Below are 17,974 nucleotides of genomic sequence, written 5' to 3'. Positions count from 1 at the left end.
GTGTCTATAAAGAAGAACAATGATAGATTGGTAGAATAGAGACAAAAAAATAAAGGGCATCTGATGGGTAAAGATATGGGAATTGGTATAGGTAATACAGGAGTTTGGTACTAGATAGCAATGGCTAACACAGTGCTGTGCCACATATAATATAAACTAATTAATCTGCTTTGGCATTTCTCGCATTAGCTCAGAATATTTGGTCTGTCTGCTACTTGATTGTTCATGTTGCTTCTTCCTTCCTTTCATTACTTTTCTATTTCTCTCTCTGTCCTCTCCTCTCCTGCTTCTCTCTTATAGTGGGACATGATGGGTAGTGTTGTACGACATCAGTTGCTTTCCTCATCTTTGACTCCCTTCCCTCTCTTCTTTCCCTCCTCTTCTTTTCCATCTTCCACCTCCTGTCTATCACTTGTTATGATTCTGGACCAGACCCCCCAAGTTTTTGGTAAGATCCAGTTAGGGACTAATAATAAACAAAAACAGAATTACCTGGAAAAACTCAGCAGGTCTGGCAGCATCGGCGGAGAAGAAAAGAGTTGACGTTTCGAGTCCTCATGACCCTTCAACAGAACTGGGTTTGAGTTCTGTTGAAGGGTCATGAGGACTCGAAACGTCAACTCTTTTCTTCTCCGTCGATGTTGCCAGACCTGCTGAGTTTTTCCAGGTAATTCTGTTTTTGTTTTGGATTTCCAGCATCCGCAGTTTTTTTGTTTTTAGGGACTAATAATATTTTGTTTAAAGTAGACAAAGTTTGAGATTCAAGATACTTGCTAATAAAATAAAGCCACAAGATTCCATGAGTTTTAAACAAATAAAAGTAAACTTTACTATACAAGGTCAGAAAGATAAAACAATTTACAATATTGATCTTATACTTGAACATTCAGGATTAATATGAGGTACATGTGAATTAACAAGCCAACTGTTGTCGAGCACACCACACTGCACACTAAATGGCAAATGCAACCAAGATAGAGACCACGGATTTCTCAACAACCTACCCAGATGTCAGTAAAGATTGTGAATCACCCAATCCCATCAAAAAAGCCAGTTTTCATCTTCAAAGATATAACCTGAGAATTCTCACCAAAAGTCACTCCAATTCAGATGGAATCAATGATGGCCCGCATTGCAACGCTTGGATCTCGTCTCCCGAGATTCCATTCCCCTGGATTCCCAAGTATGCACTCGAGCACCAACTCACAAGCACAACTTCAGATCTTTGGTCGGCCTGAGCAGAAACACGACCGCTCCAAAGGGGCACCTTCATCCCAATGGCCTGCAGCACAGAGCCACCAATGTTCTGCTGCCCTCTTCAATTGTCAGGGCTTCTCCTGAGCCGTCTTCACTTAAAGTCTTGTACCTGCCGCCCTTTTCCTCCTTGGAGCCTGTTTTCCTGCTCCTCTTTTTTTTCTTAACTTAACTGGGATCTGTCTCTGTCCTCTATTTCTCTTCCTGCCATCTCTCCCTTTGGGAAATGCCCCTGTCCCTTCTCCTTGTCCCTTCTCCCTGTCCCATGCCTGGGACACTTCTCTGCAATGCCGCACCACTCACCAGTCACATGATCTGGGTTTTTGCGCTGTTTTCCTTGATGCAAAGGTGCACTGGGCCCAAAATGCAGAATTGTGCATATGCAGCATGTTCTCGGTCTGCACATGCTCAGAAACTGTGTTGGGATATGGAGTTCCCAACCCCTGCTCTCGCCGAGAAAGTAAGTTGGTTTTCATAACACACTCCACGCTCCCTCTTGCCTTCCTTCCCATTGCAATTCCCTCATTGCACTACCATCTGTCTTCCTATTTTATCCTTTCCCCTGCTTTCTCCTCCTTTTTACCTTCCCTAACTGCCCTTTTGCCTCTTCTCTTGTTTAAGTTCCCTCATTCTTCACTTCCTTATTTTCTCCTAGAATTTGTGCCACTATTCTCTGCCTTTCAACCCTTCTCCCACCCCATCTCCATGCCCTTCATTCCTATCTCTGTAACATTCTGCAGCCCCACAATTGCCTCTGCAACTCTTTGCAGTTTCTGCCTTCACCTGTGTTTTCATTTTCCCTCTCCCTTCATCCCAGTCTAGGACACATATTCTGAAATGTCCTCCCTGAACACCTCCATCTCCCTCTCCTCTATTAAGACCTCCCTTAAAAGTCACCTATTATTCCAAATTTTTGCTCACCTTTTCTAATGTTTTCTTCTTTGGTCCGATGTCCATTTTTTGATTACCTCTCTGTAATGCACGTATATTAAAGACACCATATGGAAAAGTTGTTTTATTTGTTATAACCTTTATATAGTTGATTCACTTTAAGTGTATAGTTCGGTGTGATGGATTTCATTGCACAACCCATACTGAAACAAAGGGTAAGTTGAAGTGAAAAACGATGCTTACTTTATTATGACACCAAGATAATTAAAGCTATATATTTGTATTGTACAATCACTATAAGTACTTGTGAATTGTCCAATGCTGGTTCAGTCTGCTGAGGGTGGATTGTAAGCAAATAGGGAGGCGTGGAAAGTTGGGGGAATGAAGTCACAATGTAGCGATACCAAATACCTTGAGGTCTGGCCACTTCTAATGAAACCCAAAGTTGGCCCCATTGGTGGGTAAGAGATGGCCCCATTGTTGGGGTAAGTAAGCATTGGCCCCAATTTGGGGATAGGTAAAATTGGCTCCAATGCCAATCTGTTGGCCAGAATTTTGTCAGCAGAGTAAGGCTGATGATTAAGTGTGAGGTCAGCTGACTATTACGCTGCAATGGAAATAGGAAGGATGGCAAACAGGGACAGTATAATGTAAGATCTAAATGAAGAACCAGACTGCTCTGAGTGGGTTGTGAGAACTCTGAAATAAAAATAAATTGGGTTGAAAACAACTTAAAATTGACAAAACAAAAATAGAAAAATTGGATTTAAAAACAAAATAGTATGCAAACTGGACAGTGTGTTCAGTGACCAGAGGTTTGTCGTTATTGTGTAGCAAAGAAATGTTAACATGGGATTTCCCCATTTTAAATGTTTACATAAAAGCTGCACTGAAAAATTGTGAAATGACGTGAGAGTACCATGTGAAGGAAATTTGTGCAATATGCCAAATGTTTAATATACTGCTGAAGAGAGAGACATGTCGAAGCTTTTTGTCTTGCACTCATCAGGTCACTATTCAAGAATACCAATATGAGAGAAAACAAAAATTTATACTGTATGAGGAGAGAGTGCTGATTGGTTGGCAAGTGGACTCTGCTTGGTAGAGGCTTTGCCAAGGAGAATGCACCAATGATGGTGACTGACAGTTAACTGCCAAGCAATGTTTAAAATTTAAACCAAGCAGCTTGACCCTGATTGGTCAAGGCATTGCCCTGAGGAATGAGTCAATGAACAGCTGTCATTTATTTTGTTTAGCTGAAAGAGGCGCAACATGTGCACATGTTCTTTCTGGCTGCAAAGAACAAGGCCCTATGTACTAATATCTGTACCTTCCAGTACATGCAACTGCACCACACTGTGAGCCTGACTGACAATCTTAAATTGGTTGTCAGCATAATTCTTAGCACACTGAGGATTATTTAGCAATGTTATCCAATGGCAGAATCACACCTAATGTTGGACACTGTGCTTTGAGTTTAGCAAGCACAGACTGGTTGGGTATGGTTTGTACCTTGCCCATTGCAGACAGTGGCTGGGACATGCTCTTTGATATGATCCACCAGTCTTTGGAATGTATGGCCTAAATACCTTGCCTCACATTGGCACTGCATTTCCTGGTACATAGTTTAAATTTCAAACATTGCTCAGCATTTAACTGTCAGTCACCATCACTAGTGCATTCACCATGGCAAAGCCTCTACCAATCAGAGTCCACTTGCCAATCAATCAGCAATCTCTTCTCGTACAGTATAAATTGTTGTTTTACCCCTATATTGTTATTCTTGCGAAGTGTCCTGATGAGTGTAAGATGAAAAGCTTCAACATTCTCTTTTCTCAGCAATACTCAAGTTCTGTACTACCAAACGACTATTTGTTCAATATATATTGATAGAAGAAGATTGCAATGCCTGTTGCATAAAAATTTAATGATGATACAGTTATTAATGAAGGTATTTTTGGGATATAATTATTATAAATATAATAAATATAATATAACCTTCTCAAGGGCAGTTAGGAATGGGTAATAAATGCTGGCCTAGCCAGCGATGCTCACATCCCATAAAAATGAATAAAATATAATAAATAAATTCTGAATATAGGAGGGTGTGGGCTTGATATTCGGACATATGTAAAAGCAGGAGGGGTGCAATAACATGAATGTGTTTAACTGCAAAGGGAAAGCAGAGTATAAGGACAGTCTATTAATCATGCACCAGCAGTGAAATGTAACTGTTAACACATGACTTTTTAGTTTCTCATTTACCAAATACCTTTCGAGCCTTTGAGCAGAATCATCCCAGATTTGCATGAAGTGTGGTAGCGGGTGGGTAAAATGTTATTTTACCCGCCGGCCGTAATGGCGGCTTTTCACGCCGTAACATCCCAAACCCATCACATTAATTATGTATTCTGGGATACATGCCCTTTCAATGGCAGGCGAGCTCCATTTTGCCTGCCATGCTGTCACCTCGGCGGTTCATCACGCCAGACACCACATTTAAAGTTCAGCCATGTTCAGTGCTTCCAGCCCAGGACTGCTGCAAAGAAGACATGGCCCTGAAAGCCAAGAAGACTGCAGCCCTTGTGCATCTTTTTGATGCCCTGGAGGCCCGCTGTGATGTCCTCTACCCCCGCTCTGGCTGCAGGAGGGTCAGCTACATTGCTATGTTGGCTTGGGAGGCGATGACAGTGGTGATCAGTGCCATTGCTGCACAGGAGGGATTGGCCATCCAATGCAGATAGAGGATGAATGATCTCATCTGTGCCGCCAGGGTATGGCAACCATCTCATCACTCTAAACTCTCACACACAAGCACATCACACATTCACCGTCATTTCACTCACTGACAGCTTAAGCGACATCACCATCCATTCTCACATTCATACCCTCACATTATCCATCTGGCCTCATCTCCTCTGGAGACTGCTTCCTCAGCCCTCACCATCTTGAGGCCACTTGCGGAGATCAACATGTGCCCCCACACACACCCTGGGATACCCTCTTTCCTCAGTACAGTCCTCGTCCTGCAGTCTCTTGCCTGAGGCCACTCCTCCCCCTTCCCCAAGCAAGACCTTGTCCTGCAGTCATTGAAAAACCACCCACATATGACTGATCTGGTAGGTAGAGACCTAATTATAAACCCCCCTAAAAGTGATGTGGTGCTGTCCATGAAGCCTGGTGCTGATGACTGCGAGTGCTGCCTGAAGCAAGGTGGGCAAACAAACTCGAATCCCAAGTGAAGTGCAACTGGCCAAGTGCACGTCTTATATACGTTGTTGTGAAACATATCAGCGTGTTTTGCCCCCAATGTGGGTGGATGATTCGGCGGAGGGGAGATGAGTCCAGCGGGCTGGCCTTATAATGATTTGCTGGTATATTACAACGAGGTTCCCGACATCTGATGGTGGGGAATGCGACCTGCCAACAGTGGGTGGAGCGGATGATTACGAACTGGTTTCACAACGTCGTGAAACCGATTTTTGGCCTTCTCCACATATTGTCCGCTCATGCCACTGAACATGCCTGATGCCAGTGGTTACGGAAAATCCCGGCCTTTATTTCTATAAAAGCACATTTACTAGCAGACGTCCATTCCTGAATTTACAATGGCTTTTTTTTCTGATTCCACCTCTGTGAAGTATCTTGGGATTTTTTTCTGCATTAAGGGCACGATATAATTGCTGTTGTTGTTTTTCCCCTCACCAGCTGGACTTGACATTGTAACAGCTTCCTTAGTGCACCTAAGTCTTCTCAAACGTGGTATACCTTTTGTTGGTCTGTTGCAGTATTGAATGAGGTGTGCGAGTTCTGAGGGTTTGTATTGTGCAGCCATTCTTACAGGATTTTTATTAAAGCCTGAGCCAATCAATTCAATCCAATTTTTCCCCTGCAGTAACACCAAAGTTGATGAGTTTTTTTGATTCTATGCTATTGAGATTCCAGTGTGGAATGATTTCTCTCATGTTATCCATTGGCCAATGTCTACCTTTGTGATCTTAAGTACGATTGAAATTGAAAGTGACAGTTTACGTATTAGACAGATCACTGCAGCATGTTTGCACATTCAGCGACTATCATTTGTCGTTCATTTGGAATTGGTGTTACGTTGTCAATGTCTGTCAGAGCAGCTTTCTCCAATGGATTGTTTGTTTGAGCATCTCAGCAATGCAGTACTAGACGAAAGAACATAAAGACATTGTAGTTGCCACAATGGGTTTGCAGCCTTCAAGCCCAAGTTAGACATAACACATCTTTTTGCTCTGTGCCCATGTTTTCGGTATCACTTATTCATTGGTATTGAATACACCAAGCAGTCATGCCTGTAAAGAAGATATCAATTTGTTGCATGATTGGGAACAGTAAGAGGGAGAAAAATGTACTGCTGGAGCAGGGCTTTGACAAGGTTAAAATAATTAATGAATTGACTGCACTTGTATATTCATTATATTTCATATTTTCCTTTTCATATCTTTCCTCCTCCCTTCTTTCAGTTTCCTCCCTTCCTTTCCTGAAAGTGCTGCCTTATGCTGAGATATGGTTTCCCAAGTACCAGCTACCCATTCCAGTAGCTCGCTCAAGTGTTCATTTTTTTTTGCCTGAGCCTAGACAGTGAATGCCAGCAACCTATTTAACTTTGGACAGCAGCAGAACCAAGTCCAATACTTTATTCAGTCTAATATAAAAGCAAAATACTGCGGATGCTGGAAACTTGAAATAAAAACAGTAAATGTTGGTAAAGCTCAGCAGGCCTGGCAGTATTTGTGGAGAGAGAAACAGAGTTAACGTTTTGAGTCTGTATGACATTTCTTCAGAGCCAAGGCTAATACTTCATTCAGTGTGCGAGGTCCACTGAGAGAAGGAATAAATGTGTAGTTTGTTTTCTAAATTTTCCCCCTTTCCCTTTGTTGAGGCCTCCGCATTCTGTGCACCACTCTTCTGATAAGTTGCCAGAAGATCTCCTGGTCCCATGCATCTATTGAGATGCTTGTTTAAATTGGCAAACCAGGGGAAATTGCACAGTGCAATAAAGTCAGAAGGAGTAAAAGAGATTACATTGAACTACAGCATTCAGGCATAGAAAGCTGGGCTTTTAAAAGTCTGGGTGAGGATTTTATGACCTGACAGAATATTATGGTCCCGCTGAACTGAACGGAGATTTAAATGGCTCACCGCATCCGCTGGGGGGTCAGGGGTGGGGGTTGGAGGGGAGACACACCACTGCAGGGACGTAAAACCCTGGCCCTAAGGTTTGTCAGAGGAAGAAAAAACTAAGCAAGTTAAAGAGTTCTGTTATTTTGAGTCCTGGGAGAGTGTTGCTATGTAATCATTGTGTGACTGCTTGGCCTTTATCTTCAATATGCTGCAGTTAAGAATTAATCATGTAACAAATTGTGCATTCAAACATATAGTGCAGCATGTTGAAACATCAAAACAAAGTGCTAGCATTGAGCCAAGAATGACCTGCATCTCCTCATTCTCTCTCAAATAAGAACATTTTCCATTGATTTTTAAAGGATCACAGGATGCTGTGCATGGACCTAATTTCGTACATAAACATTACTCAACTTCCATGTGGAGATTTGTTTCAGAATCATTCGTTGCGATGTGAATTATAAGCCATACCCTGTAGGCTAGGTCTAAGTTTTCCTTGATACTACGACAGTGAAACCAAGTTGATCCATTAGTCATTCTGTGTGCTGCATATTAAATTCAATGACCTGAACACATTTTGTGTATAAGTTGGGTCAATTGCTGTGAAACAAATTTTATCCCATAAATGCCAAGCATGTATTTACAAAATGAAAACAGAGGGAGGTCATCCAGCTTTTTCTCAGCTTTTAGTTTGTAGATGTACAGAATTCAGTGAAAGAGAGTTTTGTGGCGTGTCAGTGATTGATAAAGAATTTATTCCAAGATGTATTGACATGTTTTTAAAGCTGTCCTTTGTCCTATTGTTAGACTTGAATCTGCCTGACTGAATTATTCTTGTGTGTATGCTTCTAGTCACCTCTCAGAAAGAACAGAATTCTGATCTCAAATCCCAGAAAGAAATGTCCAAAAGGTAAAAATGAATCAAGAAGACTAACGCAGCAATGATATCAAACCATTGTGAACATTGTGGAGCCCAGCACATCTTCGCAAAAGATAAGGCTGAAGCATTTGCTACAGTCTTCAGCCAGAAGTGCCAATTGGATGATCCATCTGGTCTCCTCTGGAGGTCCCCAGCATCACAATGCCAGTCTTCAGCCAATTTGGTTCACTCCACTTGATATCAACAACGGCTGAAGACACTGTTAGGTGCAAAGGCTATGAGCCCTGACAATATTCTGGCAATAGTACTGAAGACTTGTGCTCCAGAACTTGCTATGCCCCTAGCCAAGCTGTTCGAGTACAGCTACGACACAGGCATCTTCCCGGCTATGTAGAAAATTGCCCAGGTATGTCCTGTACACAAAAAGCAGGACAAATCCAAACTGGCCAATTACTGCCCCATCAGTCAACTCTCGATCATCAGTAAAGTAATGGAAGGTGTCATCAAGAGTGCTATCAAGCGGCACTTGCTTAGCAATAACCTGCTCACTGATGCCCAGATAGGGTTCCACCAGGGCCACTCAGCTCCTGACCTCATTACAGCCATGGTTCAAATATGGACAAAAGAGCTAAACTCCCAAGGTGAGATGAGGGTGACTGCCCTTGACATCAAGGCAGCATTTGATTGAATGTGGCATCAAGGAATGGAAGTCAGGGGGAAAACTCTCCGCTCGTTGGAGTCATACCTCGCACAAAGGAAGATGGTTGTGGTTGTTGCAGGTCAGTCATCTCAGCTCTAGGTCATCACTGCAGGAGTTCCCCAAGGTAGTGTCCTAGGCCCAACCATCTTCAGCTGCTTCATCAATGACCTTCCTTCCATTATAGGGTCCGAAGTGGGGATGTTCACTGTTGATTATACAATGTTCAGCACCATTTGCGACTCCTCAGATACTGAAGCAGTCCATGTCCAAACTCAGCAAGACCTGGACAATATCCAGGCTTGGGTTGACAAGTGGCAAGTAACATTTGTGCCACACAAGCGTCAAGAGACAATCCAACCATCGCCCCTTGATGTTCAATGGCATTACCATTACAGAATCCCCCACTATCAACATCCTGGGGGTTACCATTGACCAGAAACTGAACTGGACTAGCCATATAAGTACTGTGGCTATAAGAATAGGTCAGAGGCTAGGAATCCTGTGATGAGTAACTCACCTCCTGATCCCCCAAAGCCTGTCCACCATCTACAAGGCACAAGCCAGGAGTGTGATGGAATACTCCCCACTTGCCTGGATGAGTGCAGCTCCCACAACACTCAAGAAGCTTGACACTGTCCAGGAAAAAGCAGCCCGCTTTATTGGCACCACATCTACAAACATTCACTACTTCCACCACCAACGCACAGTAGCAGCAGTGTGTACCATCTGCAAGATACATTGCAGGAATTCACCAAGGCTACTTAGACAGCATCTTACAAATCCATGACTACTACCATCTAAAAGGACAATGGCAGCAGATAGTTGGGAACACCACCACCTGTAAGTTACCCTCCAAGTCACTCACCATCCTGACTTGGAAATATGACACCGTTACTTCACTGTCTCTGGGTCAAAATCCTGGAACTCCCTTCCTAACAGCACTGTGGGCATACTTACACCACATGGACTGCAGCTGTTCAAGAAGGCATTCACCACCACCTTCTCAAGGGGAACCAGGGATGGGCAATAAATGCTGGCCCAGCCAGCGAAGCCCACATTCCACGAATGAATTAAAAAACTAGTTGATAGGTCTTATCCTGGATCTCCCTTGGTCCTTCAAACAGCTGGATTCCTAGAATTAACATAATTTAAAGAGGAAATGGAGGAGGCTTGCTATAAGGACTGAATCAAGATAGAAAATATCTGATAAACCGAAATAAATTGACTTGCTGAGGGAGGGATGGAATGAGATTGGCTCAGGTTGGAATGGCAGTGGGAAAAGACTAGTACTGGATCATACTGGAGATAGGTAGTTCTGTCCGAAACTTGTGTCCAGAGCATTGACATTACTCTGAGTGAGGTGGGTTGATTGTCATTTTTTTCTTTGTTTTTCTTATGTCTCTTCCTCCAATAGTCTAATTAAAACCAAAAATGCCTGAGTACTTTCTAATTATCTTTGCAGCTTCTGAAGGAGTAATGAATCACAAACTAAACGTGGCAAATCCAGATAACAATGGAGTGTAAATATTAAATCAAAGAAGGTCACTCAAGTTGGGCGAGTTAGTAGCTTTTGGCCCACTGTGGACTTCAGGATGGTTTGTCAGTGTGTTGTTAATGGAGTTGCCCCACTTTTGCTACAGTATCCATCTTTCAATGTCATTCATGGCACTCTCACTCTATTGCTCATGATCTCAACACTACATTAAATCACTAAAAGGGTACAAGTGACACTTGTGTCATTTGGAGAATCCATGAATAGTTCATGTCATTGCTTTTTATACATTGAAGTTTACATCTGGGCCAGGATTTTACGGCCCCACCGTGGCATGTCTTCCCCCCGGCAGTTGCAGCGAGCCATTTAACTCTCCGTTCAGTTCAGCAGGACTGCAATATTCCGCCAGGCAGGAGGGGCCATAAAATCCTGGCCCTGGGGTCTAATGCTACATGATGGAATAACTTTCAATCAGCTTGATAATGCAACGATTTTTTTTCCAGGGGAGTTCTGTCATTTTTCTCATCTGAAAACTTATTTAGTTAAGTTCAGGAAAGTGACAAATGCTTTGTATGATAAAATAGAGATTAGTAAAGCTTTCCTTCTAGCAATGCTGCTTGGTGAGAAATAGTGTTATCTGTGACTAGGGAGTATATAGGAACACAATTATTACTAAAGAGGATTAAAGATTGGGAGGGAGCGAAAGGATGCAGGCTTGGCAATGGCATGAAAGGGGAGCAATCTTAAGTTCACCCCTCCTCATAATGCAAGTTGCAAAATTGCCTCTGCGTAAACTTCTTTTGATGCTGTATGTTACATGGTGAAACTGGGCTTGTCCAAAATAGAAATCAAACCAACATTTCAGGCTAAAATGAACAGTTCTAGGTTGCAGAGCTGGTATCTGTCTTGATCTCAGCTGATCAAAATTCTGATCAAAAATGGCTTACAACGAAAAAAAAAACTTGAATTTATATCATCCCTAAACGTCCTTAGGCACTTAAGTCCTGGACTAGGGCTTGAAGACTGGACTTTCTGACTGAGGTAACCAAACCATTATGCTTTTCATTTGCGTGTTGTACCTAGGATTATGATATATTCAGTGTGTAACAGTACGTCAACATGCACCAAGCCACCAAGGTTTAGTTTTAGAACTAAACTTCTTTTGGAAATTCAGAAAGGATGGGAAGTACACAAAGGCTCCCCAACTTATTCACTTATCTATGTCTATTTATTCCAACTGAAGTCCTCCAGAAACCAGCTAAAATGTCACTTGTGAGTTTCAAAAGTTGAAAGGCAGGACCCTTCCACAGAGGATTTCAAATGAAGTGGATTCCTTGGTATAAACTACTTTACAATCTTGCTTTCTGAACTTCTTTTCAGATATCAATATTTGAAACGAACAGGGAGTTTTGAGCGCTCAGCTGGGCTTCAGGCAGGAGCAGATGCTATAGAGGTGAGTGTACATATTTAACTGATAATGAGATTCAATGAAATGGAGTTTCAGATGCATTATACTTTTCCATGACAGCTTCATTACCTTGAACAGGCATCCCAGGCTTCATTAGCGACATATATTAATGGAAACCTCTTTCAGTCACCCATGTTTCTTTCTTCATTAGATATGCTGTAGCTAATGGTAGATATTATATAACATATTGTTGCAAAAGCAGGTTGGTGTTCATCTCCAGCTTAGGTACCATATGTCAGCTGGTCAAAAATGGTATATGTATGTCAAATGTATGATTTGCCCAAAATTACCTTATACAATGTGTGTGCACACTGCAGAAATTCCATATGAAAGGAGGAAAACAGGAGGGAATTCAACGTTCCATTGGGGAGATGATAGTGGTAATGTCATTCGGCATGTAATCCAGAGACCCAGGCTAATGTTCTGGGGACTTAGTTTCAAATCTGGTGGAATTTGAATTGCATTAATAAATCTGGAATTGAGAGCTTGTCTCAGTAATGGTGAGAGAGAGAGAGACTCTCTCTCTCTTGGGGAAGGAAAGATGGGATTGTTGGGGGGGATGGGGGGAGCGCAGATGGAGGCCTTTCAGGGTGTGAGAGAGTGTGTGGGCAACAGGCAACATTGCTGACTTTCATATTCACAGCTTCTTTTATATAATTTCTCTACATTTTTTGAAAAGAAAACAATCTTTCCTTTTAAAACCCCACTCCTGAGCCTGGCTTTCAAGTTTACAAACTACTGCTGGACAAACAATAACCAAATGAGAAAGAAAAATCTTAAACACTTTCATGGCTTTTCTTCCTCTTTCAAATTTCTCCAATAAATTATTTTGTGAGTAAAGTTTAAAGTAGAGAGATCTAAGGTAGAGGGAGAAAAAATATTGTGGGGGAAATCCAGGGTTGTTTTTTTTTGTTCCCCTTATGTTTTTCTTTAAATGTTTTTGCTATAGAAGTGTCTGACTGTAGACAAGCATTTTTTGGCTGTCATTGTGTGTATGTTTTCTTTTAAAAAAAAATGTTTTGATGTGTAGAAAAAGTCAGGAGTTCAGTCGATCCAGAAGAGCCTGAAATTCCAGGCTTTGAGTTTGCTTTAATATCAGCTGCAGGATGAGGATGACTTGTAGGGGGAGTGGGGGGGTGTGACTTAAGGAAAACTGTTTAATTGTTGTGGACCCTTGGCCACCTTCCCAGCACCAAGTCTCTTGTTTCTTTATTATTCTTTAATGAAGGCATAGAGCAAGCTTGCAAATTCCTCCTTTGGGAACAGTTTGATTTCTAACTTAAATCTTTAGACCTGCCTTCCCTCCAAGGAGCCCCTAAAAACCAAAATGTAAGCCCTGAAAATCAAAAAGTAGGCCTCAAGAAAATCTCAAAAAGAGCCCTCAAAAAATAATTATTTTGACATCTGGTATTAGGGAATATACAGCTAAGGCAGGCAAATGGAGTAATGATTTAATTGAATAGGGGAACAGGTTTGAGAGGCTGATTAGCCTACTCCAGTTCCTATGTTCCATCCTGTTGGTGTAGTACCAGCACTGTATCTCTTTACAGACACCACACAGATAAAAAAATGTTTTCCATTATCTAGTTGTCAACTCTTACATAAACTGGATACAGATCAAAGCAGCATGTTGAAAACTCGAGCTGGGGGTTTTAATGAATTGTCAACACATCCATTATAATGCCTCATATTATACCGTAGCTGGTTCATGTGATTCATACAATCAAAGCAGAAAAGTGGCTTTGGCTGTCAGCATATTGACTCACCAATTGGATTGAATCTTAGAGTATTAGGATACAGTTTCCTGGATGCAGTTGCTCAGGTAGCACAAGTCTTGGGTCTCTGATAAGTTTTCTGACTGGATACATTTAGGCAGCCAAGGCCTCCCAGGGAGCAAATGGAAATTGGAGGGATATCACCCCTGGCTTTCAGTACATCCTGGATGCAGAAACCTGGAAGGAGCTCACTGCCCACTTACCCTCTGCTGTACACGTTGAACCAAATTTTAGTACAAAGCTAGTCCGGACAACTTGCTCACTAGATGACATCATTTGGAGTGTGGGTTAAGTGCCTGCTTGAAAGGATGTTGCGTTCACAAAATAATCTTTGCTCATTTAAGAATAAATGTTTACACATAGCATGAATAATATCATAAGCCACCATTGTGTCACTTATGAATGCCATTCTTGTGATGAGTGTGATGTTTGGTTTGCCTATTCCTTCTCCCTCACCAAAGCGAAGCAGATGGCAACCTCTTTTTCATCAAGGCTCTGTCCCTTTAATGTGATTCTCTCCCTGCATTCTCAGCTTCCTCAGAGCCGTAAGCCATTACCACAACAATGAAGCGAATCACTTCCTTGGCAGAATGCTGTCCTTTTCTAGTATAGCTAGATGTAGAAATTTCCAGCTTGTTAGTTCTGATATTGTTGTATTGTGTTCAGCATCAAAGTTCCTTAGCTGCTATTAATATATAAATGATTAAGATTGCAAAATAAGGAACTTTAAGCAAAGAGCTAACCAGACGAGGCTCTCAATGAAATGCAAATCACTCTCTTGCCCATGCTGTTTTGTTTGATTTATTCCTCTTGCTAGCTAGAAAAGCAGGAAATTTCAACTGTTAATCAATGAATAATGGAAAAGTGTTTGCAGCTGATGATCTGTCTGTCCTTTCTAGATCATTTACTTGTATTGCTGTAGTATATGTAATGTGTTCTTGACAATCTCTTTGCTTTTCTGCATTAGTCCCTTCTTTCTGGGTCTTTTCCTCCTTCCTACTTCTGCAACCTCCAGGCGTCTTCCTGATACCTTCCCTCCTATCTTCAGCCATCAGACTTCTCCCTTCCCTCTTCGGCTTGGATTTTACAAGGCCCCTGGAGATGGAAGCCTTGTAAAACGGTGTTGGGAGGAGAGCCTGTCTTCTTTCTGTAACTGCAGAATATTCTCAATGGTGAGGATGTTAGAAAATCAGAGATTGATAGCCAGTTAAACCAATTAATTGGCCAATTAATAGGCACTTCCCACCCCCACCGGCATTTTACCAGCATCAGGCCAGGCCCCCCACCGGCATTTTACCAGCATCAGGCCAGGCCCCGCCACATTGGGAGACCACCAGGTCAGCCACTCCTAAATGGCTGATTCATGCCCCAATGAGGGCACCACGCCACCCCCCCCCCACCCCCCATGACACTTGCAGCATCAATGTCCACCCCACCACGGCCCCGACACCGTAAGTGGATGGTTCAGTCCTACGATCACTTGGGCCTGCCTGGCTTGCCTCAGCACAGTGAAAAATATGTATCTAGCCTTTGAGAGTGCCTCAACATGGAGGTGCCCTCTCCTTCCTATAGCCTCAGCAGTGACCACCTCTCTCTGTGGCTGTTCCCCTGATTTGGCCAGCAGCTTGGAGATGCAGGTTACTAGCCTTAATTGACCTGGATGGCAGTCCCGGTGGTGGCCTCTTAATTGGCCTCCATTGGTAGAATCCCACCACTGTCTATCTGTGGGGCTCAGGACCCACTTTCACTCCCAGTGGTGGGACAACCTGAGACTAAGTAAGATTCTGGCCACAATCTTCCCTCCATCTCCAGGCATCTGTCTCACAATCTCCTGGCCCATATCTAGGCTGCTGCCTTATTTCGTTCTGTTCCCAATTCTAGGCCTTGCTTCCTTTCAATTTAGTTTCCATTAAGGAGGATGAGATTACCTAAAACTTCTTCCCTCCTTTCTGGAGGTGGCTTGTTTTCCTCTTTGGAGCTTCCCTAATAGTGTGATTCATGTGAGCAGTTCACCAGGTACATTAATCTATTCAAAGAAGAGTAATTTGAGCTCAAAACGTTATCTCTGTTCTTTCTCCACAAAAGCTGCCAGACCTGTTGAGTTTTTCAAGCACTTTCTGGTTTTATTACATTAACCTATAGTCTACTAATTGCTCACTTCTTTTAAGAATAAATACCATTCACAAACTCCATCAAATTTAAGTTGTCTTGTATTACATTTGAATGAAAATCAATTTCTATATTCATCCCACATAAAAGATACAATCAGTAACATCTAATAACAAAGATAATGGACTGTGACTGAACTTGAGAAATCTGTTTTCTCTAGTTCATTAAAGACTGCCAGTTACTGAAAATAGTGGAATTCCAACAACCCTGGCCTGTGTGAACTCCTGTAATTTCCTAAGCTGAATGAGTTACTTGTAGAATTCCCTGTTCCACTGACTATTTGCACTAATGTGTACCCTTAAAACTCATTGACAGTGAGCAGTGTAATAAAGATCCTACTCTGACTCTGCCTTGAGTGTTACTTCTGACTCCTAATGTGGAATAAAGAAAGAAGAGCTAGGTAAACCTCACTGTACATAGTGCACTACAATACACAAAAACAGAATTACCTGGAAAAATTCAGCAGGTCAGGCAGTATCGGCGGAGAAGAAAAGAGTTGACGTTTCGAGTCCTCATGACCCTTCGATAGAACTAGGTGAATCCAAGGAAGGGGTGAAATATAAGCTGGTTTAAGGTGTGTGTGTGGGTGGGGGGGGTTGGGTGGGGGCAGAGAAGTGGAGGTGGGAGTGTGGTTGTAGGGACAAGCAAGCAGTGATAGAAGCAGATCATCAAAAGATGTCACAGACAACAGAACAAAAGAACACATAGGTGTTGAAGGTGGTGATATATATCTAAACGAATGTGCTAACTAAGAATGGATGGTAGGGTACTCAAGGTATAGCTCTAGTGGGGGTGGGGGGAGCATAAAAGATTTTAAAATATTTAAAAATAATGGAAATAGGTGGGAAAAAGAAAAATCTATATAATTTATTGGAAAAAAACAAAAGGAAGGGGGAAGAAACAGAAAGGGGGTGGGGATGGAGGAGGGAGGTCAAGACCTAAAGTTGTTGAATTCAATATTCAGTCTGGAAGGCTGTAAAGTGCCTAGTCGGAAGATGAGGTGTTGTTCCTCTAGTTTGCGTTGGGCTTCACTGGAACAATGCAGCAAGCCAAGGACAGACATGTGGGCACGAGAGCAGGGTGGAGTGTTGAAATGGCAAGCGACAGGGAGGTTTGGGTCATCCTTGCGGACAGACCGCAGGTGTTCTGCAAAGCGGTCACCCAGTTTATGTTTGGTCTCTCCAATGTAGAGGAGACCGCATTGGGAGCAACGAATGAAGTAGACTAAGTTGGGGAAAATGTAAGTGAAATGTTGCTTCACTTGAAAGGAGTGTTTGGGCCCTTGGATGGTGAGGAGAAAGGAAGTGAGGGGGCAGGTGTTGCATCTTTTGCGTGGGCATGGGGTGGTGCCATAGGTGGGGGTTGAGGAGTAGGGGGGTGATGGAGGAGTGGACCAGGGTGTCCTGGAGGGAACGATCCCTATGGAATGCCGACAGGGGGGGTGAAGGGAAGATGTGTTTGGTAGTGGCATCATGCTGGAGTTGGCGAAAATGGCGGAGGATGATCCTTTGAATGTGGAGGCTGGTGGGGTGATAAGTGAGGACAAGGGGGACCCTATCATGTTTCTGGGAGGGAGGAGAAGGCGTGAGGGCGGATGCGCGGGAGATGGGCCGGACAGGGTTGAGGGCCCTGTCAACGACCGAGGGTGGAAAACCTCGGTTAAGGAAGAAGGAGGACATGTCAGAGGAACTGTTTTTGAAGGTAGCATCATCGGAACAGATGCGACAGAGGCAAAGGAACTGAGAGACTGGGATGGAGTCCTTACAGGAAGCGGGGTGTGAGGAGCTGTAGTCGAGGTAGCTGTAAGTCCCGACGAGAGCACGAAGCAGCACCGAAGTAATCATCGATGTACCGGAGAAAGAGTTGTGGAAGGGGGCCAGAGTAGCACTGGAACAAGGAATGTTCCACATACCCCATAAAGAGACAGGCATAGCTGGGGCCCATGAGGGTACCCATAGCCACACCTTTTATTTGGAGGAAGTGAGAGGAGTTGAAGGAGAAATTGTTCAGCGTGAGAACAAGTTCAGCCAGAGGGAGGAGAGTAGTGGTGGATGGGGATTGTTCGGGCCTCTGTTCGAGAAAGAAGCTAAGGGCCCTCAGACCATCCTGGTGGGGGATGGAGGTGTAGAGGAATTGGACGTCCATGGTGAAGAGGAAGCGGTTGGGGCCAGGGAACTGGAAATTGTTGATG

At 43.0% G+C, this 17,974-nt stretch overlaps 1 protein-coding gene across 1 annotated transcript in view; it reads left to right on the top strand.

The window, feature by feature from the left end:
* The window catches only part of LOC121282846 (N-acetyl-beta-glucosaminyl-glycoprotein 4-beta-N-acetylgalactosaminyltransferase 1-like), an 827,662-nt gene that overhangs the window by 791,613 nt on the left and 18,075 nt on the right, over window positions 1-17,974 (top strand). The window contains exon 17 of the mRNA XM_041196659.1: window positions 11,752-11,824. Within this exon, the coding sequence (XP_041052593.1) occupies window positions 11,752-11,824 (73 nt within the window). The remainder of the gene's footprint in view (window positions 1-11,751; window positions 11,825-17,974) is intronic.

This window comes from Carcharodon carcharias, chromosome 10 (genome assembly GCF_017639515.1).
Source record: "Carcharodon carcharias isolate sCarCar2 chromosome 10, sCarCar2.pri, whole genome shotgun sequence".
NCBI classification, from domain to species: Eukaryota; Metazoa; Chordata; class Chondrichthyes; order Lamniformes; family Lamnidae; genus Carcharodon; species Carcharodon carcharias.
Note: the sequence above shows the minus strand (reverse complement) of the source record. Positions and strands in the feature narration are given on the sequence as shown.